The 25,747-nt window shown below is 51.7% G+C and overlaps 2 protein-coding genes across 2 annotated transcripts in view; both read right to left on the reverse strand.

The window, feature by feature from the left end:
• Window positions 1-25,747, reverse strand: part of LOC139603513 (zinc finger protein 594-like) — a gene marked incomplete at its 5' end in the record, with an annotated part of 428,549 nt that overhangs the window by 53,525 nt on the left and 349,277 nt on the right. Inside the window, 2 exon segments of the mRNA XM_071454476.1 lie at window positions 10,259-10,400; window positions 10,485-10,901. Of these exon segments, the coding sequence (XP_071310577.1) occupies window positions 10,259-10,400; window positions 10,485-10,901 (559 nt within the window).
• On the reverse strand, window positions 1,535-2,449 carry LOC139603483 (olfactory receptor 14C36-like). The gene has a single exon (XM_071454455.1). It carries the CDS (start codon window positions 2,447-2,449, stop codon window positions 1,535-1,537), a length of 915 nt encoding a protein of 304 aa, XP_071310556.1.

Here is a 25,747-nt window from a genome sequence, read left to right on the forward strand (position 1 = left end):
GCACCAAGCTGGGTGTGAGTGTGGATCTGCTGCAGGGCAGGACAAGAAGACACAGCCTTAAGCTGCACCAGGGGAGGCTCAGGCTGGACAATAGGAAGGAGTTCTTCACAGAAAGGGTGAGTGGGAACTGGAATGGGCTGGCCAAGGGGGAGGTGGCAGAGTCACTGTCCCTCTCCAGTGGCACTCAGTGGCATGGTCAGGGTGACAAGGCAGTATCAGGGCATTGGTTGGACTTGATGATCCCAAAGGTCTTTTCCAGCCTATTTGATCCTGTCATTCTCTGATGATTGGGACACTCTGGGGCCATTGTGACACTGCAGGGCCTCATGGAACTAAGAGGACCATGGTGACACCGTGCAGCCCCACAGAACCAGGGGTTCATTGTGGTGCTCTGGGGCCAAATTGAACCAGGGAGTCACCGTTGACACTCTGGGCCCTCATGGAACCACAGAGGCCATTGTGACACTGCAGGGCCTTGTGTAACCAAGGGGTTTCACCATTTTGACACTGCAAAACCAAGGAGACCATTGGGAGACTGCAGGGCCCAGTGGAACCAAGGGGCCGTTCTGACACTGCAGGGCCTCATGGAACCAAGGGGACACTGTGACACTGCAGGATCCTGTGTAACCAAGGGGCCACTGTGACACCATGGGGCCTCAAGGAATCTGGAAGAACGCTGTGACACTGTGTGGAAACAAGGAGTCCATTGTGACACTGTGGGGACTTGTGGAACCAAGGGGACCATTGTCACATTTTGAGGCCCCATGGAACCAAGGAGACCAGTGTGACAGTGCAGGGCCTGGTGTAACCAAGAGGCCATTGTGACACTGAGGGGCCCCATGGAACCAAGGACATCTTCGCAAATGTCACCAAGCTGGATGTGAGATTTGATCTGCTGTAGGGTCGGAGGGCTCTGCACAGTGACTTGGACAGGCTGGATCCAGGGGATGAATCCAACAAGGTGAGGTTTAACAAATCCAAGTGCCAGACCCTGATATTTGGCCCCAGTGCTACAGGCTGGAGACAGAGTTCCAGGACAGCAGCCAGGCAGAAAGGGACCTGCAGGGACTGATGGACAGCAGGCTGGACATGAGGCAGCAGTGTGCCCAGGTGGCCAAGATGGCCAATGGCTCCTGGCCTGGATCAGGAATGTGTGGCCAGCAGGAGCAGAGCTGCTGTGCCAGCACTGATCTGCCCCAGCTCTGCACACAGACATTGCTGCTGCAGCTCCAGAGAAGGCAACAAAAGGGTCATCTCTGCAGAAAACTCTGCTGGGAGATCCTTTAGTTCCTTTAAAGCCACCAAGAGCGCAGCCCCTCATTGACACAGTCTGTGGCCACAGGGAAGGTGGAGAGAAACAAAATGAGAAATTGCACAAGGAATGGCTTTTCTTCATTGACAATATGAAAAATGTAAAACAAAGAAAAAGTAAAAGTGAAAACAAAGGAAATGAAAACAAGAAGAAATATCAAAGTTGAGTTTTATTACAAGTGATTTGCAGAAATTGGCCAGCAGTTTAATGTTTCCAAAACCATCAAGTCATCAGTCTCCACACTGCAGCCTTGAGCTCCTGATTCCTCAGGCTGTAGATGAGAGGGTTCAGGGCTGGAGGCACCACTGAGTATAGAACTGACAGGGCCAGATCCAGGGATGGGGAGGACATGGAGGGGGGCTTCAGGTAGGCAAATGTGCCTGTGGTGACAAACAGGGAGACAACAGCCAGGTGAGGGAGGCAGGTGGAAAAGGCTTTGTGCCGTCCCTGCTCAGAGGGGATCCTCAGCACGACCCTGAAGATCTGCACATAGGAGAAAACAATGAACACAAAACAGCCACATGATAAACAAAGGCTAACTACAATGAGTCCCAGTTCCCTGAGGTTTGAGTGTGAGCAGGAGAGCTTGATGATCTGTGGGACTTCACAGAAGAACTGGCCCAGGGCATTGCCATGGCACAGAGGCAGGGAAAATGTATTGGCCGTGTGCACGAGAGCATTGAGAAAGGCACTGGCCCAGGCAGCTGCTGCCATGTGGGCACAAGCTCTGCTGCCCAGGAGGGTCCCATAGTGCAGGGGTTTGCAGATGGACACGTAGCGGTCGTAGCACATGATGGTCAGGAGGGAAAGCTCTGCTGAGATGAAGAACATAAAGAGAAAGAGCTGTGCAGCACATCCAGTGTAGGAGATGTTCCTGGTGTCCCAGAGGGAATTGTGCATGGCTTTGGGGACAGTGGTGCAGATGGAGCCCAGGTCAGTGAGGGCCAGGTTGAGCAGGAAGAAGAACATGGGCGTGTGCAGGTGGTGGCCGCAGGCTACGGCGCTGATGATGAGGCCGTTGCCCAGGAGGGCAGCCAGGGAGATGCCCAGCAAGAGGCAGAAGTGCAGGAGCTGCAGCTGCCGCGTGTCTGCCAATGCCAGCAGCAGGAAGTGCCTGATGGAGCTGCTGTTGGACATTTGCTGTGATGCCTTGGCATGGGGATCTGTAAGAAAAGTAATCATGGAATAGTTGGGTTTGGAGAGGACTTGAAATATCCCAGCACAGCCTGGGGGCACTTTCCCCCCACTGCCTGCCCAGGGCTCTGCTGCCTGGAGCTGTCCCTGCCAGCAGCTGCTTCCCTGTGCCCAGGGCTGGGCCCTGCCAGTGCTGCCAGAGCCCAGCCCAGCCCTGGGGGCTCGGCTCTGCCCTGCAGAGCCCTCCCAGCTCTGGCACTGCCCAGGGGCAGCTCTGGCTCTGCAGGCTCTGATGGCAATGTCAGAGCAACCCTGAGGAGGCTGGAAAAGCGACACTGATGCTGCCTCTGAGGGGCCCTGTGCTGATTTCTGTCACTGCCAAGTTTATTCAAATCCGATAGAATTTTTTTTTTATTACTTCTCGACCTGAACTGAGAGCTGAACATCTATGCAGGATTTACCATCATGGCAACTCCGAGCAATAGATAAATAAAGCAGGATTTTCCCTTTTATGCAGCCCCATCCTTGCTGGGCTCCCTGTGTGATGTATTTGGAAATGTTCTGCAGTTCAATGCCATGCTGGGAGCAGTCCTGAACAATGCTGCATCCTCCCCACACAAGGAGAACACTTCCAAGCCTGACCAGCTGTCTCCTGCCACCCAGATCTTGTCCCCCAGTGCTGGCAGCAGCTGCCAGGGCTGGCTGAGAGCTGTCCCTGGCAGGCAGCAGAGTCCCTGCCCCAGCACAGCGCCCTGGGCTGCAGGACCCTGCTCTGCAGGACAGCCCTGGGCACCCCTGGCTGCTCTGCATGAGAGACAATCAGAGAATGTACTCACAGGCTCTGCAGGCATTGGCATGTTCCAGCTTGAGGAGATGGCTCCAGGAGCTGCAGCTGCATTGTCCTGCAGCCAGAGGCTCCTGTGCCAAGGGCTGGCAGTGATTGTGCCCCAGGCACTTCTCAGCCCCTTCCCAGCCCTGACTGATTGAAGCTCTCTGTGCCTCTGTGTTGTGCCCAGGCTGGCTGCAGGCAGTGCCCCAGCCCTGCTGGGCTGGCAGAAGAGCTGCTCATCCAGAGAAATGTGCTTTTGAAGCTCTTCTTGGTGAGCAGGAGCTGCCTCTGGGCCAGGAGCCCAGCCCAGCTCAGCAGCACAGACACAGCACAAGGACTTTAATGAGCCTCTGGGCCTTTGTGCTCAGGCCCTGGACATCAGTCCCTGAGAGGGAGCTGAAGAAACCTCTCCAGAACTCCAAGGCAGAATCCAACTCCAAAGTTTCTTGGACTTTTAATGGGTCCCACTGAGGGACACGACTGAGCAAGTGTCCCCAAGCCCCAGGCAGAGCAGAGAACTGCAGGCAGTGATGACAGGTGGGGACAAAGAGAAGCCAAGTCTTGGTGCCCTGGGGCACAGCAGGGTCTGTGCCACCAAGGGCTGTGAGGAGACACCTTGTCCTGAGGCCCTGGGGCCTCCTGGCACAGCCCCAGCCAGGCTGGGCACTGTCAGCCCCTTGTGCTGCCCTCAGCATCCCCCCCTAGCCCACATCCCAGTGGCCTCAAGGATCTGCTGCAAGGAGTCCCTGGGGAGCCTTGCTCAGCAATGGCCCTGCGGGCTCCTTCATGCTCCCTGCAGGGACTGCAGCTTTTTCAAAGGACTTTGGGTTTGGCTTTTGCCTTGCAGTCTCTGAGAGGTTTGTGCAATCATGGCCTCCAATTATCTGCTGTAATTAGTCCCTGGAGAGGCTTTGTCAGTAACAACACTCAGTGGGACTTATTAATGCTTCAGGGTACTTCAGTTATTTTAAGGTACTTGGTGTTTCCCTTTTGATACAGACTCTGTGAGAGGTTTGTGCAATCATGGCCCCAATTATCTGCTTTAATAAGTCCCTGGAGAGCTTTGTACTGACACTCAGTGGGGCTCATTAATGCCTTGAGATACTCAAGGTTTTTAAGGTACTTTATGGATTTAAGAATACTTTCAGGTACTTTTAAGGATTTTCCTTCCCACACTGAGTCTCTGAGATTTTTTTGTGCCATCCTGGCCACCAATTCTCTCCTCCAAGGTGTCCATGAGGAGCCTGTGTTGGGTATCTTCCCCCTTTCTGTTTTACAACAAAGATGGAACTGAAAGATTTTTGTAAGACCTTCTAAAAACATCCAAACAAACATGGGACAATTAACAATACAACAACAACCATTAAGAGAATCAATAGTCCTGTTTTAGCTACACATCATCCAACCCTTTAGTCCCATATATTGGAAGAGTTTATTGAACCAGTCTTTGTTTTCCACTTGAAGCTTCTTGAACCCTTCCTTCAGTACCTGAATGCTCTTGTGATTGACTCGCTGTGGCTGGAGAGGTTCATGCAGCACATGCCCTCAGAGTCTACACAGCCATGCCCATGTGCCCAGAGTAAAAACTCTATCGCTGTTCTGCAAGGTGGCGTGTCTGATGGTCTCTGTGTCTGAGAGCAGCCACTCAATGTGAGGGAGGTGGCATTGGTTTGCTTACTCAACAGGCACCCAGGATGGTCTGATTGTCCTAAAACTTTAGCTGCAGCCACCCAAGGAAGTCCAAACTGGGGGTGCTAGCATCCAATACCTGGATTAAAGCTTTCAAAGCCATCTCTTTGATATCATCCAATACTTCTCTGGGGATACCTGCTGCTTGTTCATCTGCTAGGCTGTGTTGTCCTTCTCCAGCTAGATGGTTGATTGTCAATTCCGCCCTTGCCTCATTATTAGCACAGTCTTCTATTAATTCATTTAGCAAACGTTTCCATTCCTCTTCCCACAGGGTGTATTCTGTAGGTGACAACAACATGGTCATAATATATTTTAAATCACAGGGACTTAAGACATGTGCTGTAAAGATGGCCCTCATTAGGCCATTAAAACAAGGTAAGTCCTTCCTATGGTCTTTAGCTGCCCTACACAGATCCTTGATTTGCCCATAAACCAATGGCTGAAACCTGGGATTTTGCCCCCTTCTTTCATAACATCCCAGGGCAATGAGGAGTTTTGAGACTGTTTGCCAGTCTCCTTCCTTAACTGCTTCTTTCGGGATCCTTTCCTAGTGATAATCTGGCTTTGAGGGGCGAGGTGGCTCTGGGGAATCCAAACTGTCTTCTGGGGAGGAAGAATAACCTGGACCAGAAACATTTGGATTAGAAATAGTGTGACAGTTGGGCTTAGTATCTTTGATCATGGGGTTATATTGTTGAAAGAGGGTGAGGCAGAGGGCACTGCAATTTTGTCAGGTGTTGGGGAGGAAGGGCCTTGATCTAGGACGGCAGACTCCTGGGGTGGAGTTCTGGAGGCATGGCCAGGGGTGGAGAGGATGATTGACAGTGAGGGTGTGACCCGCAGTCGTGGGGGTGGAGTCTGGAGGTTCGTTCAGGGCGGAAGAGAAGGCTGTGGTAGCAGGACGTGGAGGAGCCAAGATGGAGGGAGGATGGTCGGGCTCCCGAGCCACATTCAGGCTCCTTCCATCTTGAGTCTCCAAGGCATGATGCTCCAAGACAGCGTGGCCATTGCCATCTTGGACCATCGTGGAAAGTCTGAGAAAGGCAGGTTAGAGGAGAAGTCCAAGTTAGGAGTGACCAACGGATTGAGTTTTCAACAAACTGCTTGCTGGTGAATGGTGGTGTGGAAGATGAGGAGCATGTGGGGTGCAATGGGGTCCATTTTGATCAAAAGGTTGTACAATTTAACTCTCCCTGAGTCCTAAAATTCAGTGGTATGCATTTCATCAGCAGAGGCATCGGGAAAATTTTTAATGATCCACCTCATGATTGATTTTAATTCGTACTTTGAAAATATTGTGTCATGATCAGTGAGAATTAAAGCATCCATATAGACTCCTTTCTGCTTTCGACATCTGGCTTCCCAATTTTCTCTTTCTCTGCCTTATGGGGAAGAGCCACCAGAACACCCCAAATCAATAATGGGACATGGGTGCATATTGTAAAAACACAATGGCAAAAAGGGCAATAAATGTCTTGCATTTCCCCAAACCCACCTGCAATCCTATGCAGGTGAAACCATTTTTGTCCCTGCCAATCCTGGGCAAGGTCCCTTGAAGCAACGATGAATCCGCTGGGCCCGGCACAATCCAAAATCCCGGGGAGCACTGGCCTATCCATCAGCTAACCCCAGCTGACGTGACTGACACAGGGAGCCCTGAGTGTCATGGTCCCTGTTCGGGCGCCCATGGTCACAATGAGGGTGGCTGTGACAAACCTCTCTGGTTCCCTGAATTCAGGGCGAGGGTGGCAAAAATGAAAAGGAGCAGGATCAATGGAGTTGCTTAAAAGGAACTTTAATAACACAGGGTGAAAAACAATAAACATGAAGAAGTCGAGAACAGTATGAGGGGGCAGGATCCTAAGACCTGAGACAAAGGCGAAGCAACAACATGTACATTTGCGGGTAGAACACTCTAGAACAATAACCATATAGGGGAAACAAGTAACCAATAGGGGAGTAGAACTTAGACAAATTAGCATAACAACAGTAAAAGCTTATTGGGGAACTTTCAAGCTCATCCTAATTAAACAAATGATTCCCAGGGCTTGAAACTCATGCCCAATTCTTTGGGGGTAAAATCTGTCTGACTCTGAGTTACAGCTGGGCTAACTCCCACATCGCTGCTTTGCTCTGGCCCCTTGGGACCATGCGGCCCAACAGAGCCACAATGATGCCCTTGGTTCCACGAGGTTCCACATTGTCACAATGGTCCCTTGGATCCATGGTGCTCTGCAGTGTCACAATGGCCCCTTCATTTCACAAGGCTCCCAAGTGTCACATTGGTCTCCATAGGAAGGAAAGCACGGAGCCCTCATGTTTCAGAAGCTGAATAACGGCAGCCACCAGAGGTTTGTCCAGGACTTTGAGACAGGTAAGAATTTACCAAAGTGTGAAATAGATTAGAGGGTAGTATAGCATTTCACTAGCGTGAGAAATTTAGGTTTTGGGATTTTTAGTATGGTGTAGATAGGAAGCAAGATGCAGGAATTGGGATTTAGTCCCCTTCTTCTTCATCTACTCCATTTTCTGCAGTGTTGGTCGCACAGGGTGATTGGTCAAGGAAAGCACAGTGCAGAGGTTACGTGGACAGTCAAGGGATGAGTTATTGGTTGATAAGTAGAAATAACCTATGTTTTAAGAGTTGATTGGATGAGACAACTTTAAAAGACCTTAAAACCGTACATTTTGGGGCCGTTTTGCGGTGCTTTCCAGCGTGCTGAGCCTGGTGTGCACAGCAATGCAGAATTTTAGATCATATAACAATAAACAAGAAGCTGAAGACTGAAAAAGTGCCATGCATCTCCTTTTACTTGGCACAGAACTGCTACTGGAGGGTTTCTCCCCCCCCAGAAAGGCCCAACATGAAACAAACATCAATAACTGGTGCCCCGACAATGTTTGAAATAAGTTGACTTTTTTCCATAAAGTTGTTTACTGAGGGGTGTTGTCTTAATTGGCCAATCATGTGAAATGTGTTGATTAAATGACCAGTGAGGTCCACCTGTAGCAAACCAAGATATAAAAGAAGGGGATTGAAAAAACGGGTGGCTTTTAGCCCTTAGCCTTCTGATCTGAGTCTGTGTCATCTCTGATTCAACGGTGAAATTTGGGAATCTGTGGGGGCTGCTGGGGATCCTTTCTGCACCTCATGACCCAACAGGAGCTTCTCCAATAAATGCTGCCTGAGGCTCCCACTGTGGCCATGGCAGGAACCCCTGTGAGTGTCTGGGACATCCCGGCTCTTTGGCAGCCTGGGGACTCCTGGGATGTCACCGTGGAGCCCCCGTGAGTGCCTGTGACAGATGGGTGTCTTTGCAGCCCAAGGTTCCCTGGGATGTCACCATGGAATGGCTGTGACTGCCTCTGACCACAGGGCTCTTTACTATCCCCAGAAAGCCCTGGGAGGTCTCCATGGAGCCCCTGTCTCTGTGTGTGACATTCCAGCTCTGGAACAGCCTGGAGACTCTTGGAAAGATCCCATGGAACCCCTCTGAGGGCCTGTGACAAACCTGATCCTTGGCAGGCAATGATCAGCAGGCCCCCTGTTGCTATGGTCAGTTTCCATGGCAACCATCACCAGCCCCCTGTTGCTATGCTCAGTTTCCATGGCAACCATCACCAGCCCCCTGTTGCTATGCTCAGTCCCTTGGCAGCTCCATGGAGACCCCATGCCAGGGGTGGTTGCCATGGACACCAGCTCAGGCCTGCAGCCAGAGCCCGTTGCCATGGCAACCATTGGCAGCCCCATCCCCAGGCTCATGGGAGCCCAGAAGCACAGAATTGGCTGAGCTGGGAGGGACCCATCAGGATCCTCCAGTCCAACTGCTGGCCCTGCACAGGACACCCCAACAATGCCAGCCTGGGCCTGGCAGCGCTGGCCAAACACTGCTGCAGCTCAGAGAGCCCTGGAGCTGGGACCCTTCCCTGGGGAGCCTGGCCAGGGCCCCAGCAGCCTCTGGGCAAAAACCTTTTCCTGACATCCAACCTGAGCCTGCCCCGACTCAGCTGCAGCCGCTCCCTCCACTCCTGTCCCTGGGCACCAGAGGGAAGAGGTTCCCACAGCCCCAGCCAGGGACCCGCTCCCAAGGCTGCTGCCATGGCCACCAGGGCTGGCACCAGCTGGGATGCTCGCTTTCCACGGGCCGGGCTTCAGCAATGGGATTCCCCAATTTCCTGCTCCCGCTAAAACCGCGCTGCCCTCGCTGCCCTCCCGCCTCCCATGGAAAGCACAAAAGGCAAAGATCCCGGGCTGGGATAAGAACAATTTATTGGGAACAGCAATGAGATAAGGAAACAAACAGGAGCAGAAACGATATTGATAACAGAAGGGATAAATAAAACTGTTTACAGGGAAAAGTAAAACACAACTCACTGGGTCTGCCTGGCCACAATTTCCCCTGCCTGGAAAGGACACCCTTCTCCTCAGGGAGAGAGAGAGAGAGAGAGAGTCCCTGTCCTGCCCTGGCAATGACCTGAGGTGGGAGTGAAAGTAATGACAGTGCCATGGCCAGACCCTCATGTTCTTCCATCCTACATCAGGTCATTGGCAGGGGCAGGAAAAGAAACAGGGTTCTTCCCAGCATGGATCATGGGGAACATGGATCCCCAGGGCTCTTCCCAATGTGGCTTCTCCCACGGGGATGAAGCTGGAGTGGTGCATGAAGCTGTTCCTGCAATCGAGGCATTTGCAGGCTGTTGCAGTTGTTTCCTGTCTCACCTATCCCAAACCCCTCAGGTGCGCCAACCTTTCCCCCACCCCTTTTGCCCTCCTGCCTAAGAGCTGTACATCAATCTTAATATTCCAGCAGGGCATCGTGTGGTTGGCAGACGCTCCTCAGGTCTGGGCTCATTGGCTTGTCCAAGTGTCTGTATCCCTGGAGCCTCCCCCTCCTCCCACCTGGTTGGCCCTCACCTGTCCCTCCCCTCCCCCTGTCCCCGGGACTTAAAAGGACACGAGACCATGCGGCCGGTGTCTGTCTGGGAGCTGTTACCACATTCAGAGGTCTACCATGCTGCAATAAAACTCTGGATTAAAGACTCTATTAAAGAACCCGCTCCTTTTCTCTTCACTGCTGCTTGAACCTTTTCCACCAAAGGTAAACTGAGTTCCTACTTTGCCTGGATTTGTTCTGAGTGCCCAGCTGCAGCACCCAGCTGGCCAAAGGTATCTCTGGGGTGAAAACACCACAGCTGCAGCCTTTGGTCCAGCAGTGAGGGCCAGAAAAAGCCAGGCCCCCCAACACCTGGAAACCTTCGGGTCTAATATTTAATAGCAGGCCTTCCCTTACTGGTGGCTCCATTGGTGTTTCATCAAGTGAGAGCTGCTGGTGAAGCTCTTCCCACACTGGGGACACTCGTAGGGCCTCTCCCCAGTGTGGATGCGCCGGTGGGTGATGAGGGTGGAGTTGTGCTTGTTGCCCTTCCCGCAGTCTGGGCAGAGGAAGGGCCTCTCCTCTGAGTGAATCCACTGGTGTTGGAGGAGCTGGAAGCTGGTGGGAAACCTCTTCTGACAACTGGGACACTCGTACGGCCTCTCCCCTTTGTGGATGCGCTGGTGCCTTATGAGGTGGGATTTCTGCTTGAAGCCTTTCCCACAGTCAGGGCAGTGGAAGGGCCTCTCCTCTGAGTGAATTCGCTCATGCAGGTGGAGACTGGAGCTGGTCTAAAACCTCTTCTGACACTGGGGACAGTCGTAGGGTCTCTCCCCAGTGTGGATGCGTTGGTGGATGATGAGGGCAGAGCTGCAGCTGAAGCCCTTCCCACACTCCCCGCACTCATAGGGCCATTCCCCAGTGTGGATCATCTGGTGGCGGATCAGGGTGCTGCTCTGCCTGAAGCTCTTCCCACACTCCAAGCACTTGTGGGGCTTCTCCCCATTGTGAAGCTGCCCATGCACCACCAGCTCTGAGCTCTGGCTGAAACTCTGTCCACCTTCCTGGCTCAGGGTGGGTCTTTCCTCCTCAGAGCACACTGGGCTGGGTTTGGAGCTCCTCCTCCTGTGGGATCTCTGGGGCTTTTCCTCCACGTTGGAATTCTGCAGCGTGGAGCCACTCAAAATGGCCTCTTCCACGATGTTCTGCTGTGGGGATTTGTCCTCCCTGGTCTCCATCCTCAGCTTCTTCCCTGGGGGAGGAAGGACAAGGAGAGGATGGGATTTGCCTCCATGCCACAGGGAAGGGGAAGGAGATCCCCCCAGTGCATCCCCAGCAGGACGGGGTTGGCAGCAGGGTTGTCCTGCAGCCAAGGGCTGTGCTGGGCTGGGAGATGGAGCAGGAGAGAGGGGGAAAGGGGCACTGACTTCCTCCTCACCTGCCTGCGTGTCCCAGGGCATTGTGTCAGTTTGAAAAGACAGGTGTCTGCAAAGGAAGGCAGGAGACTCCCTTGAAATGGAAAATGTTAATGCCTTCCCTTGGAATTATAATTTTCAAAACAAGGGGCTGTCAAGCAAAGTCTATGGGAATAGGAATAACAGTTCTTCAGAAGGAAAATTAAAAATACAAATGCAGTAGTACTAAAAACTACTTACGGAGTAAGAATACGACCTGACATCCTGTGGGTCAGAGTGCTGGTAGCACTCCTGTTAAATGGTGGCTGCAGTGCTCCTGCAGGGACAGGTGTGGTTCTGTTGGAGCAGTGATCCTGTAGAAGGGTGGAGTTTTCCTCTGAACGCCCAGTTGTGGCATCGATTGGCCTGGTCTTCCTCTGGGATCCAGTGGAGCTGAAAGCTGCTCTTCTGGGAATCTTGTGGGAGAAGGCTGACTCTGTTGTTCACATTCTCAGATTATATCCAGGTAGGAATGCTTGGCTCCTCCCTCTGGGCAGAGCTTCTCACAATGGGATGATGGAATTTTTATCAGTGACACTCAATGGCCCATTCACAGAAGATATCTCCCTGGAGGGAGGATTCATCTGGAAGAGATAAAGTAAACTGCTCAATTAACAGATGATAATTGCCCCAACTTTAACAGAGGGTAATTGAATACACACCCAGCTAAACCTGAGACACTGTTCCAGCCTTGGAAAGCAGGATTTGGTACCAGGATTCTTTAGGGAATGCAACCCTGATTGAAGGCAGAGATAGAATCTCCAGAGCCTGCAGCCAGAAATGGACAGTTGTGTGATACTCATTTCAACATCTTCTCTTTCAGAATTATTTACTAATGATTATTTGCTTTGCCTACCTAATATTTTTGTAATTTTTTGCAAATTGGCATTATCTAAATTACACTGTTCCTTAAGTTAAGTTGGTGTCTGTGTCTTTGGTGTGGGCCCTGCCCACTGGCGAAACAGGGCCCAATCCTGCCTAAGTGTTACCTGGGGAGACAAAACCCTCACTGCAAATGTGCCCCCTTCCTCCTTGTTCCCCACACTTCATGCACTGATCATGATGTCCTATGGTCTGGGGTATCCCTGGGGTCAGCTGGGGTCTCCTGTCCTGGCTGTGTCCCCTCCCAAGCTCCCCCACACCCTCAGCCCCTCCCCAGCGTGGCCGAATGAGGGGCAGGACAGGCCTTGGCTCAGTGCGAGCTCAGCAAGAACAAAACCATCTCTGCGTGCTCAGCCCTGTGCTCAGCCCCCGGGCCCGGCATTTCCTCCACTGCCACCCCGGACCCCCCTTTCCCACCCCTCTGCCCCACGGCCGCCGCAGCACCGGCTGACAATAGAAGCAATTCTGGGGCAATTCCAAGTTTCCTTGGTTCCTGCACAGCCCCAGCTCAGCTGCTGGCAGGTTACAATTAAAGAAAAGTGCAAATTCGGCCCAATACAGATATTATTAAAAGGAAGTGGAAGCTCTGTGTAGCTGTCACAAAGGTGACAGGGATGAAGAGAATAATGATTCTCACATTTGGAAAAAACCCAAGCCTGGGAATCCAGTAGTTATTTGGGAATTTAGCTACTTGAGCTGGGCTTCTTGTGGGACGTTTAGCAGCCTTGTGTTCCTCACCATGTGGTGAATGAACCTTGTCAATCTTGATGCTATCATTTGCTCCATTTCCTCCAGTGATTTTAACAAACTTTTCAAGGAGGGACAACAAAGTATTTTCTTTACACTCCAGTCCCACAACAGCCATTTTCCTCATCAGTTCTCCCATAGGTCGCTCAGACGGAGCTGCTTCCAAGTTTCCAAGAGTTCCTTCAGAGAGACCCACAACCTCCTCAGAGGAAGGAACCATGCTGTTGTCAAAGGCAACTGGGGTAAAAGAACAGTGCCCTGAATTCACTGTGCCAAAATAATTTTGCAATCTGGTTAAGAAAATATTAGATGCCATTTGCCCTGGGGCAGGGCAAGTGTGACATTGTCCCCTGTGTGTGTGGTGTTCCCGGGGTGGGGGTTTTACACCTGAGCCAGTTTGGGTAAGGGGGGTGGTGTTCACCCCCTGAGCAGGGATTCCCCCACTGTTTCAGGTTGCAGTGTAAGATGGAACCAAGTGCATGTTTTCAATCCCCATCTTCATCAACTGCTATAAACAGGTGGGGCAGTGTTCTTGATCTCTTCCATGACTCAACCCTGATAACGCCCTCCAGGGGAGAGATCTTCTGGGAATGGGCCATTGTGTATCACTGCAGGGCTGATAAAATTCCATCATCCCATTGTGGGATGCTCCGCCCAGGGGGAGGATCCAAGCATTCCTATCGGGATATAAGCTGAGGCTTTCAACACCAGGAGCAGCTTGCCTACTGGATTCCCAGAGGACAAGAGCTCCAGAACCACAACTGGACCTTCAGAGGAAGACCAGACCCTTCTACAGGATCACTGCTTGGACAGAATCACGTTCATCACTCCAACAGGACTGCAGCCACCATTTAATGCAACTGCAGCCAGCAGCTTGAGCAACAGGGTGTCAGGTTATATCCTGACTCTGACAGTTTAAGGCAGTGTTTCTGTATCATTGCCTTGATCTTCATTTTCTTATTAAATTGTAATTCTGACTTAGACTGTCCCCCAGGTTTCCCTTTAATCCTGTAAAAAGACAATGTGTGCACCCTTTGTTTGGTCCCCTAAACAGGATTTCCCATTCCCAAACCTTGACTCAATAGAGGAGGAGGCTGTGAGGAAGAGGAAGGAGCCCTGGGATACCCAGGCAGGTGAGGAGGAAGTCAGTGCCCCTTTCCCCCTCTCTCCTGCTCCATCTCCCAGCCCAGCACAGCCCCCGGCTGCAGGACAACCCTGCTGCCAACCCCGTCCTGCCGGGGATGCACTGGGGGAATCTCCTTCCCCTTCCCTCTGGCATGGAGGCAAATCCCATCCTCTCCCTGTCCTTCCTCCCCCAGGGAAGAAGCTGAGGATGGAGACCAGGGAGGACAAATCCCCACAGCAGAACATCGTGGAAGAGGCCATTTTGAGTGGCTCCACGCTGCAGAATTCCAACGTGGAGGAAAAGCCCCAGAGATCCCACAGGAGGAGGAGCTCCAAACCCAGCCCAGTGTGCTCTGAGGAGGAAAGACCCACCCTGAGCCAGGAAGGTGGACAGAGCTTCAGCCAGAGCTCAGAGCTGGTGGTGCATGGGCAGCTTCACGATGGGGAGAAGCCCCACAAGTGCTTGGAGTGTGGGAAGAGCTTCAGGCAGAGCAGCACCCTGATCAGCCACCAGATGATCCACACTGGGGAATGGCCCTATGAGTGTGGGGAGTGTGGGAAGGGCTTCAGCTGCAGCTCTGCCCTCGTCAACCACCAGCGGATACACACCAAGGTAAAGCCCTTCCGCTGCCCCAACTGTGGAAAAGGCTTCAACCGCAACTCCACCCTCATCACCCACCAGCGCATCCACACTGGGGAGAGGCCCTACGAGTGCACCCAGTGTCAGAAGAGGTTTCACACGAGCTCCAATCTCCTCCTGCATGAGCGGATTCACACGGATGAGAGGCCCTTCCGCTGCCCTGACTGTGGGAAGGGCTTTAACCGCAACTCCACCCTCATCACCCACCGGCGCATCCACACCGGGGAGAGGCCCTATGAGTGTCCCCAGTGTGGGAAGAGCTTCTCAGATCGCTCCTTCTTTACCCGTCACCAACGGAGTCACCGGTAAGGGAAGCCCTGCGCGAGCCCGGCTGCAGGAAGAGCTTCATGCACTGCTCCATCTCCATCCCCATCAGAGGATCCACATTTGTCAGAGCCCTGGTGACCCACATTCCTTGTGATACACAGTGGGAAGTTATTTGTGTTCCTTTTTTTTGCCTATCATTATCTTTTGATTTATCTTCCTTCCTTTAAAACACAGAAAACGGGTAAAAAATTGACCCAATTCATCAAAGGCATCTAAAGCCTCGCATTTCACTTGTGTTTTGAGGGAAACTTGGATTCTGGGAGATATCTGGGAGGATATGGGGGGGAGGGGGGTGTGGGTATTTGGTTCCCTTTATTTCTTGGTACTCCAAAAGATGAGAGGGATTGATCTGTCAGCTCAAAACCGCTCAATGCCACTGAAAACTATTCAATCCCACCCCAAAATTCCTTGATTCCACAGCCCCTTGGTGTGAAATGGGGTTGGAAGGAGATTGGGTGAAGTGGGGTGCAAATCAGGAGGGGTGAGATGAGCATTGGGTGGGGCAAGATGGGTGGGATGGGGTTTAGGAGGTGTGAAATGGGGGAAGTACAGCTTGGGAAAGGGGTCTTGATGTCCAGGAGGGGTGGGATGGGTTGGGGTTGGGAATGGGGAGGGGGCTTGGGAATGGGGAGGTGGGTTGGAGTCTGGAATGAGACGGCCAAAGTTTGGGGATGATGAAGGGAGGGGAAGCCCATTACTGAGTGAGTTTTTGGATATTCCATGCTCATGAAGAGATTTTGAGGTATCTCACATTTCTGAGGCAGTTTTGGGGCACTCTCCAGCTCTTGGAGGTTTCTTGAGAGCAGCTCCATGGAGCCCCATTGCCAGGGGTGGTTGCCATGGGCAGGAGCTCAGGGATGTAGCCAGAGTCCATTGCCTCGGTGCTGAGGAGCAGAGAAATGATGAACGGCCCCAGACATCTCCAGTGTGTGTTTGTGTAGGCCTGTGAGCTGACTGGGGAGAGGCCAACAGCAATGCCCTGGAGAGATGCACCTTAGACTCCGGGCGTTCCTCACAGCTCAGGGTGGGCAAAGAAGCTTCCCCCATGGTGCCTCACAGCACTATGTGAATTTGTCCCAATTCTCTCCTCCCTATTGGCCTGTTGGCTTTTCCTACCTCTTTTACCCTTGTATGTTCATGCTCTAGAGTGTTCTCCCTTCTCTGTAATCCCATTGGTTTATGTCTCTGGCTATCCACTCTAGAATTCCCAGCATTCCCTATTGGTCCTTTCCCTGTGTACCACCCCTGAGCCCTCAAACTATTGGGTCCTTGATGCTCTTCTCCGCCCCCTCTTTTCCTGATTTATAGCCTAGACCCTGCTTTGGCTTTGGCTTTGGTCGCTGGACCTCTTCAGTGTCACCTGAAATAAAGCACGTTGGAACTCCTTGCCTGGACCCTCCTGTGTCTTCACTGCCGAGCTGCTCCGTGTGTGTGTGTGCGTGTGTGTGTGTGTGTGTGTGTGTGTATGTGTGTGTCTGTGTGTGTCTGTGTGTGTGTGTGTGTATGTCTGTGTGTGTGTGTGTGTGTGTCTGTGTGTGTGTGTCTCTGTGTTTGTGTGTGTCTGTGTGTCTGTGTGTCTGTGTGTGTGTGTGTGTGCGTGTGTCTGTGTGTCTGTGTGTGTCTGTGTTTGTGTGTGTCTGTGTGTCTGTGGCTGTGTGTGTGTCTGTGTGTGTGTGTGTGTGTCTGTGTGTCTGTGGCTGTGTCTGTGTGTGTGTGTGTTTGTCTCTGTGTGTGTGTGTGTGTCTGCGTGTGTGTCTGTGTGTGTGTCTGTCTGTCTGTCTGTCTGTGTATGTCTGTGTGTGCTGGTGCTCTCATGGCTCCCGCCTGTTGGTGCAAGATGCTCTCAGGGAAGGTTGCATCCACCACTGCAGACCACAACAGGTGGTGCCCGAACAGGGACCTTCATCTGGTACCCCTGAGGAGCATCTCCACATCGCTGGAATCTAAGTTACCTTTGGGTCAGCCACTACCCTAAGACAACCTCTGAGTTTTATCTGGGCACGCTGAGGGGAGAGACCTGCAACCCTCCCAGAGTCACGGACTGGAGGATCGCTCTCCTCGACAGACCCCCACAAGATCCTTTGTTGACCCACTGCTGGGTGAGTATGTTGGAATCAGTATCCCCCTTTTCTTTTGTTTTCTCATTTTAAATCTTGTGGGTGAAAAGATGGCAGAATGGGCACAAAACTCATCATTCTGTAACAGGAGATTTATTTCCAAGTTACATTACCCCTTCTTGCTTGGGGAATAATTTTTCAAAGGAGAACTTGAAAACTTTTTATCATTTTCTTTTCAAATATTTTATGTTACAAGGAAATCAGTTTCACCACTTGAGATTTGGGGTATGGTTGGGATCAAGTTATTTGTTTTATAAATGGAGGGAAATTTTAAAGTGGGGAAGTTCTATCCTCTTTTGTTTTGTTCCATTTATGTCAAAAAGCTTTATCTTCTTTTTTTGCTATTTATGATTCAGTTAAAAAAATCAGGGGAAAATTCAGGAAGAGTTTTGGGTCCCCAGTTCAAAACCCCTTCCCCTTCATCCTCTCCCCATGCCCCCAAACCCTCTTCCCCACCTGAGGAGCAATCAGCAGGTGGATGTCACTATCCAGCACATGGTTGCTGCTGCTGTCTCCCTGACTCCTCCCAATCTCCTCTCTCCCCTTACCAGGACAGCACTGGCCGTGACCCTCTGGACCTTCCCCTCAACCTTCCTTCTGTGCCTGCATACCCTCCTTCATCTCCACTAGTGGCCATTACCCCACAAAATGGTGCCAGCAACATGGCCAGCTCCGCCATTTTGTCCCCTCCTGATCCAAGTTTTCCCACCCTCACACCCCAAAATGGCCACTTTCCCACCTCTCCTCTGCCCTTTCCTGCTCCTCCATCATCAGGCTCCTCCCTTGCAATGCGTTCCTCTCCGCCCATCGTGTCAATGGTCGCTCCTGCATCAGGATCCCCCTTTCCATCAGTACCACCCTTCCCGACGCAGGCCCTGCCTTTCCCCTTGTGGTTTCCACCTTCTCCACCCCGGGCTCCACCCCTGCGGCCATGACACTTGTGGCCGGAGCCGGAAGTGGCCATGATGGTGACCGGAAGGCAGCCATTTTGGCTGCCAGCAGCCCACGGCACGGGGCCGCACTGGTTACCCAGGAGCACGGCTCCTCTACCAGCAGGCCCTCCTCCTCAGCAGAAGACAGTGATTCCCAGACTCTAACACCGAGCCTGAGGAGCACTGGGCAGGGGTGTGGGAACAAGCTGCTAGGGAAGGTGACTGGGAGATGGCAGGGAGATTGCAGACCCTGGAGGCCCCTTGTCCAATGCAAAAGAGGGATGAACCCAAAGCAGGAATCCGTGCCTGATAAGAAGCGCTGCAAGGCATGCAGGGACTGTGAGAGGGGGTCCCCGTTCTACAAGAATAACGATCCTTGCCAAAAGCTGTGATGACAAGCACAAGCAGCGTGGAAAAGAAGAACAAAAGATGTGGCGTATAGATGCAACCAATAACCTGAAAAAGGAAACAGCTCTGTACTGCCTGAACAATACAACTTCCTATCGATCTTGCATTCCACAAAAAAGATGTTGTTTAATTAGTTCCTACCCATTCAATTATTTCAGTTGTATCCTAATCGTATGTACTATTTCCTCTTTGAGTTATTACTTTCGTACTATTATGACTTATATCTATTGTTATGTAAGTAATGTTCCCTTATTTTGTTAGGTGCTTGCAGAAATCCATAGGGGAAGACATTTAACTAAACAAAAAGGGGGAGTTGTGAAGGCCTGTGAGCCTAATAGGGAGAGGGCAAGAGCAATGCCCAGGAGAGATGCACCTTAGACTCTGGGCATTCCTCACAGCTCAGGGTGAGGAAAGAAACTTCCCCCATGGTGCTCTGAAGCACTATGGTAATTTGTCCCAGTTCTGTCCTCTCCATTGGCCCATTGGCCTTTCCTACCCCTATTACCTTCATATGTTCATGTTCTAGAGAGTTCTCCCTTCCCTGTCTTCCCATCAGTCTATTACTCCACCTTTCCACTCTGGTATTCCCTACTGGTCCCTTTCCCTGTATACCACCCCTAAACCCTTAGATCCCTGATGCTCTCCTCCACCCCCTCTTTTCCTGTATTTCTACCCTAAACCCTCCCTTGCTGTTCTCTTTAACCCCTAGACCCCTGCAGTGTTAGACCCTAATAAACTGTCTTGGTTTGGAAAGACAGGAGTTTGCTAAGGAAGGTAGAAGCCTCCACTGAAATGGAGAATGTAAACCCTCCCCATGCCTCGAAATTGCTATAAATTTTAAATTAAGGGGCTCTCAGGCAAAAAAATACACGAGCAAGAAATAACAGTTCTTTAATAGGGAAGAAAAATAAAATGATAAAATAAACAATGCAGTACACTAGAACAACACTGAGAGAGTCAGAACCCAACCTGACACCCTGTGGGTCAGGGTGTTGGTAGCAGTCCAATTGGAAATGTGGCTGCAGTCCTGCTCCCTGTTGGAGCAGGGGGTCCTGTAGAGAAGGATGTATTCTTCCTCTGAGGATCCAGTGGAAGAAGACACAGCTGCTGTTCCTCTGGGGAATCCAGTGGAGAAAGCCATGCTAGTGTCTCAAAACCTCTGGATTCTATCTGGGTAGCAATGCTTGGCTCCTCCCTCTGGGCGGAACATCTCACAATGGGACGTTATAGTTCTTATCAGTCGTGCAGTGACATTCAATAGTCTGTTATCAGCAGATGTCCCCTCCCCAGGGAGGAGTGAATGTGGTCACTCAAAGAGAGAGATAAGGCAAAATGCCCACTTGACAAAGATAATCTGCCATAAAGATGGTAATGGAATACATCTTGCATTGCAGTCTAGGACATTATCCACCTCTTATTCTATTTCCATCTGCATCACATAATGAAACCTTACACACAGTTCTCACTTATGACTGGGTTTCCCTGTGGTACATGTCGGGTCCGGCTGTCTGTCTCTGCCCGGACACGGGTAGGGTGGTTCTTGGGTGGCACGCGTTTCAAAGGACGAGTCTGGACTCTTCAGCTTTTCGGTCTTCAGATTGTTTATTGTTTCTTATCTACAAAATTTTCTGTCTGCCCAACAGAGGTCTGATCTACAAAGCAGCCAAGGGCACTCTGACTCTCAGGGGGCGGTCATGTCTTTTTATACTAAAATCTACATACATGATATTTACCTTTATTTTCCAATACTTTTCACCCATGTTGGCAAGTGCACCTTCACCATAAACCAATCCCCAAGTGCCAACATCATCACAGGAGATGGAAGACAAGAAGAAGAAAGAAGAAGGACGAGACACGCCCTGATCCCTCCATCGTGTCTCCATAACCCCCCTGTACCAAAAACCTTAAAGTTTATATTTCACCCTCTAAATGTGTCCCTTTTACACCCTTCACTCTAAAGTGATTCTCAAGTCCTCAAACTGCTGTCACTTCTGTGGATGGATGAAAATCAAGCCACCAAGCACTCTTGGCAACATTCCAGGATTTCCGAGACCCCCAAGGGTTCTCCTGGCAACTCTGGACATCGGGAGCGATGTGCTGAGTTCCCACAGTACACAATGGCTTTCCCCATCATTCTGCATTACCCACCAAGTGTAACCAGGTCCTTGAGCAAAAACAATCCCACAGATGGGTTTGTCTTTGCCTGAGGTGGGAGTAACCTAAAAAGTCTTTCCTAAAATACCTTTCATGTGTAGAGGGACTTTATCTCCATCCACTGTGTGCAGGGGTTGAGACTGGGCAGGACTAGCTCGATTTATGGACCCTCGGGTGCTGACCATCCAGGTGGCTTTTGCTAAGGTCATTTCCCAATTTCTGAAAGTCCCCCCCAAGTGCCTTCAGGGTAGTCTTGAGTAGTCAGTCCATGGCACCATTCAACTTTCCCAGCAGCTGGTGCATGGTAGGGGATATGATAGATCCATTCAATACCATGTTCCTTGGCCCAGGTATTGATAAGGCTGTTCTTAAAATGGGTCCCGTTGCCCGACTCAATCCTCTCAGGGGTGCCATGTCTCCACAGGATTTGCTTTTCCAGGGCCAGGATGGTATTCTGGGTCGTAGCATGAGGCACAGGGTAGGTTTCCAACCATCCAGTGGTGGCTTCCACCATTGTGGGCACGTAGCGCTTGCCCTGGCGTGTCTTAGGCAGTGTGATGGAGTCAATCTGCCAGGCCTCCCCATACTTGTACTTGGACCACTGCCCACCGTACCACAGGGGCTTCACTCGCTTGGCCTGCTTGATGGCAGCACACGTCTCACAGTCATGGATAACCTGAGAAATACTGTCCATGGTTAAATCCACCCCTCAGTCTCGTGCCCACTTATAGGTGGCATCTCTGCCCTGATGGCCTGAGGCATCATGGGCCCATCGAGCTCGGAACTTATGTTGCCAGTCTAAGTCTATCTTTGACACCTCTATCTTTGCAGTCTGGTCTACCTGCTCACTGTTTTGGGGGTCCTCATTGGCTCTGCTCTTGGGGACATGGGCATCTACATGGCGGACTTTCACAGGTAGCCTCCCTACCCTGGTAGCTGTTGCCTTCTTGTGAAGGCCGCGATGACCTGGTTTCAGAGTCCAGCACTGCGATCTCCTCCGTGGGATCCCTTGTGGCCAATAACGGACGCTAACACCAATGTGGTGGACGGTTAAAGGCGCTTATTGAAGGGTCTCAAGGGTATTTATGGACTAAGGGGTCTCTCTACATCAGACAGGGGTTTGGCTATACTTTCTAGGGTTAGTATGGAGTGGAAAGTTACTGGCATGCATAGGTTAGGGGGGCTACACGTCTGGCTACATTCCAAGGGTGATCCTTATCTATGGGGAGGGGGGTAGAAGGATTCCTGTAATTTTCCGTTACAGCCCGAAATCTTCCGAACGCCTGTCCCTGGCCTACCACACTTCCCCCCCCCTTTCACAAATGAACGAGGTAGTCTTATACATAGGCACCAAAATGAGGTAGGAAGTTGAGGTCTGACTAGGGAAAAGGGTCTTGGGAAACCTGAGTAAGTTTCTGCCAGGCAAGTCTCTCGTGACTGGCAGCGTTCCCTGTTGAATTCACAGGAATTGTGGCTGTCCCACGAACAGGATGCTAGCCCGTTCTAGGCGGGCCTGAACGAATGAGACTAGCTTGTTCAGCAGGCATGGCCCGAAGGTAATAGTTAAAAGCAGCATTGCCAATGGACCTATTAGGGTAGAAATTAGGGTAGTTAGCCATGGTGATTGATTGAACCAGGATTCGAACCAGTTCTGTTGGGCTTCCCTGTCTTTCTGTCTCTGAGCCAGTCTGTTTCGGAGTTCTGCCATGGAGTCTCTAACGACTCCTGTATGGTCAGCATAGAAACAACATTCTTCTTTCAAGGCAGCACACAGGCCCCCTTGCTGCATGAACAGGAGATCCAGTCCTCGCCTGTTCTGCAGGACCACTTCTGAGAGCGAAGAGACTGACTTTTCTAGAAAGGAAATGGATTTCTCGATCCTCTGCAGGTCCTCATCGATGGTCATCTGCAGCTGGGACAGTCCTTGGTGTTGAGTTGCTAGGGCTGAGACACCTGTTGCCGTTCCAGCCGCCCCTAGGCCGAGCAGCATTGCGATAGTTATACCTGTTAATATTTCTCTCTTGTGGAGCCGGTTGTTATTTTCGAGAAGGTGGTACACCTCTTCGTTTGAGTGGTACAGGATCCTAGGGATGATCAGAACTTGAACACAAAAGTTGTTAGAGTTATCGAATTTGGCAAGAGACACACAGGGACTTACTCCAGATCTCTGGCAAACCCACATCCCAGTGGATGGGACTAGCCACTTATTATTCTTCTACACATCCCAGTCCCATGTGGATGGGACTACCCACTTATTATTCTTCCTGTCGGGCTCAACTACTTCGGTGCAGATGTCGCCTTTCCGCTTAGCTAGGGTTGCATTGCCGAAGCATCTGCCCTGACCTGTGACTTGACTCAGGGTAATTCCTTTGCGGGGTGTGTCCCATCTGCACTGGCGAGGGGCATCGGCTGTGGAATAGCTGAAGGGGGTATCTAAAGCGACTCCTTCGTAAAAGGGGGGTTTAACATCGTAACAAAGCCAGCAGGAGTCGGTTAGGTTAGGGTTAGATTCATTCAGGGATAAAAAGGTAGCTTCTAACATGCGAAGGATTGGGTTCGAGCCTGACCCGGCTGATTGGCCTATCTGGAAGGCTTCCTCATCGCCAGTCGGGACGTCGGTGACCCTTGTGGGTAGGGCTTTGGGGTAGGTCATGTTTCTCCCTTTCTGTGTGCTTTTGATCACTTTGTTGGGCCCAACTGCTCTGGGTGCTGATGGTTGGAGTCTGGTAATTCGCACATTCACCCACTTTCCTGACCCTTGAAGGACTACTGTCCATGCTTTGCCCACGGCCCAGCTAGGGTGATTCGGCTGCAAAACTGTCATGTTATAGTGAGTGCATTTCCAGAATTTGGGGACTTTATGTTGGTTTCGATAGAAACTTCCCTGGAGGAAGACGGGTGTTTTGCAACCTGTGGGTGCCCAGGTGAACTGTAGGAATCTGTCGGGCTCTTGTGGGTCCCACCCAGGTCCTGACGGCCTGGCGTCTGTAACTATTGTTTCGCAGCCCCAGTGTCCACAGTATCCCCACCCTGGGCGATTGCAATAACCTTTTCCTGGGTTTGAGGCTGGGCACCAGTAAGATAGGTACATGTGCATGGCGTGTGAAGAATAGGGGTCTACCTTTTGTTGTTCTGGAAACAGGTCGGTGATGGGAAGCACGAAGGATGGGGCGTTCGGCGTGGTGATGACTCTGAGCACCTTGTCACCAGCAACATGTTGCATGACCCACCTGAAGGGCTGATGAGGGTAGTAGTCTGGGCTGGCTTGCCCTCCGGCGACAAGCCCCAATAGCATAATCACGCAGAAACATCGTGGTTGCTTGGGTCTCGCCCGTGTGGGTCTCTCAGGTGCTGTCTGGCGGCTCGGTGGGCTGTCACTTTCCTCTGGGAGGGGAACGTACGCATCCCGGGGACGGCCCACAAGCATGTACTGTAAATAGAAACTCACAGTTCTCATCAGTCTTGTCCCGCCCACTGTGAAGGTCGGGCTTGATTGACCTAAGTGGACACCACCTAATTTCGCCGTCCTTTTTGACAGCTGCGTACCCTCGTCCCGTGAGCATCAACCTCCAGCCCTGTTCCCATTCACCTAGCTCATTTCTAATTGCAACCTGTGGGCCTTCCTCTAGCGCTCTGGTGGCCCAGTGTTTTTGGACGGGGCTGTTTGTTTCATCCCCCCTGGGAAATTGATTCAGTGCTAGCAAAGCGGTTGCTAGTATGCGTGCCTGATCTCCCGGGGGAATAGAATTGGCAAAACCCTCTGCTTTTTCCAACACCTCCAGCCTGGTTTTCAGGGTCTGATTCGCCCGCTCTACTATGGCCTGTCCGGTACTGTTATACGGGATACCCTGTACTAATGTGATGCCCCATTTCGAGGCGAATTCTTGCACTGGTTTGGAGGTGAAATTGGAACCGTTGTCAGTTTTTATCTGCTTGGGGATGCCAAGCCACACCATGGCTGTCAGCCAGTGCTGAATTGTGGCTTTAGAGTTAGTTTTGGGGTGCTGTGTGGCCACGATCACTCCGCTGAAAGTGTCCACCGTCACGGCAAGCCACGCTTGGGGCTTCAGCAGTTGACACAAGGTGAAGTCTGACTGCCAGATTTGTGAAGGCTTGAGACCTCTCGGGTTGATCCCACTGGTCCATAGGGGTGACTTCTGGCAGTGAGGACAGGTGGCCACCACATGCCTTGCGTCCGCTGTTGAAATCCCTCATCTCTTCGCCAGGGCCTTGGCCCCGATATGGAGTGATTCATGCAGCTGACGAGCTTCCTGCAAAGTCCATACGCCTTTTGCTGCGGCGTCCGCCTTGTCGTTGCCTGTCTGGAAGTAACCTTTGATTGGGTCGTGGCTGTTGGCGTGAATGATGGATACGGTGCCCTGTTGTGAAGAGAGCGCTTCTTCCAGCATTAGGGCTGCTGTAGATGTTGACACACCCGGTCCTGCCATGGCTAGGCAAAGCCTCGCTACGAATATAGAGTCTGTTACTATATTGAGGTGTTCATCTTTGAAAAGTCTGCACGCTAAGACCACTGCTGCTGCTTCCAGCTGCTGCACTGACAGTGTGGGGTCACATGCTTTGATGCAATGCCATTGCTCTCCTGCCTGCCACACTGCCGTTGCCGTAGAAGTTGTGGAGGAAGCGTCCGTGAAGACTGTTGGTCCTGGCTGCGGTCGGTCCTTGACCTTTGGCGGTATGTCTATGTCGATGATGGTCAGCAGCCGAGTCCAGGGCGGTTTTGCTGAGTAGGAGATTTCTCCTCCGAAGCCGGTGAGAGCAAGGGCTAGGTGCTCTGAAATTGCGGGTGACTCTGCAGACGGTTGCTTGCGAAAGGGAAGGTGTATTCTCGTTGGCTCAGTTCCTAGGTGTCTCAGGGCGAGTTTCCTGCCTTTCCTGATGAGGTTAGCGACGCATTCGACTCCTGGGGAGAATGCACGAGCAGGTCTCCCGAGGACCACCCATTGGATCGGCCGGGCCTTTTCAGAAGGCCCTTGTGCCAGTGCCCCCACTCTGCCCTTTGGCGTGAAGTGGACGTATAAGTCCAGGGGCATGGCCGGGTTCCACCTGGCCAGCGTGCCAGTGGACATTTGCTGATCGATGAAATCGAGGGAGCTGGCCGC

The sequence above is a fragment of the Agelaius tricolor genome, unplaced genomic scaffold (assembly GCF_023055355.1).
Source record: "Agelaius tricolor isolate 1412-34295 unplaced genomic scaffold, bAgeTri1.0.p SCAF_39, whole genome shotgun sequence".
Taxonomy (NCBI): Eukaryota; Metazoa; Chordata; class Aves; order Passeriformes; family Icteridae; genus Agelaius; species Agelaius tricolor.

Bases quoted from the DNA above. Each gene is read 5' to 3' on its own strand.
- LOC139603483 (XM_071454455.1), bottom strand. From the start codon at position 2,449: ATGTCCAACAGCAGCTCCATCAGGCACTTCCTGCTGCTGGCATTGGCA.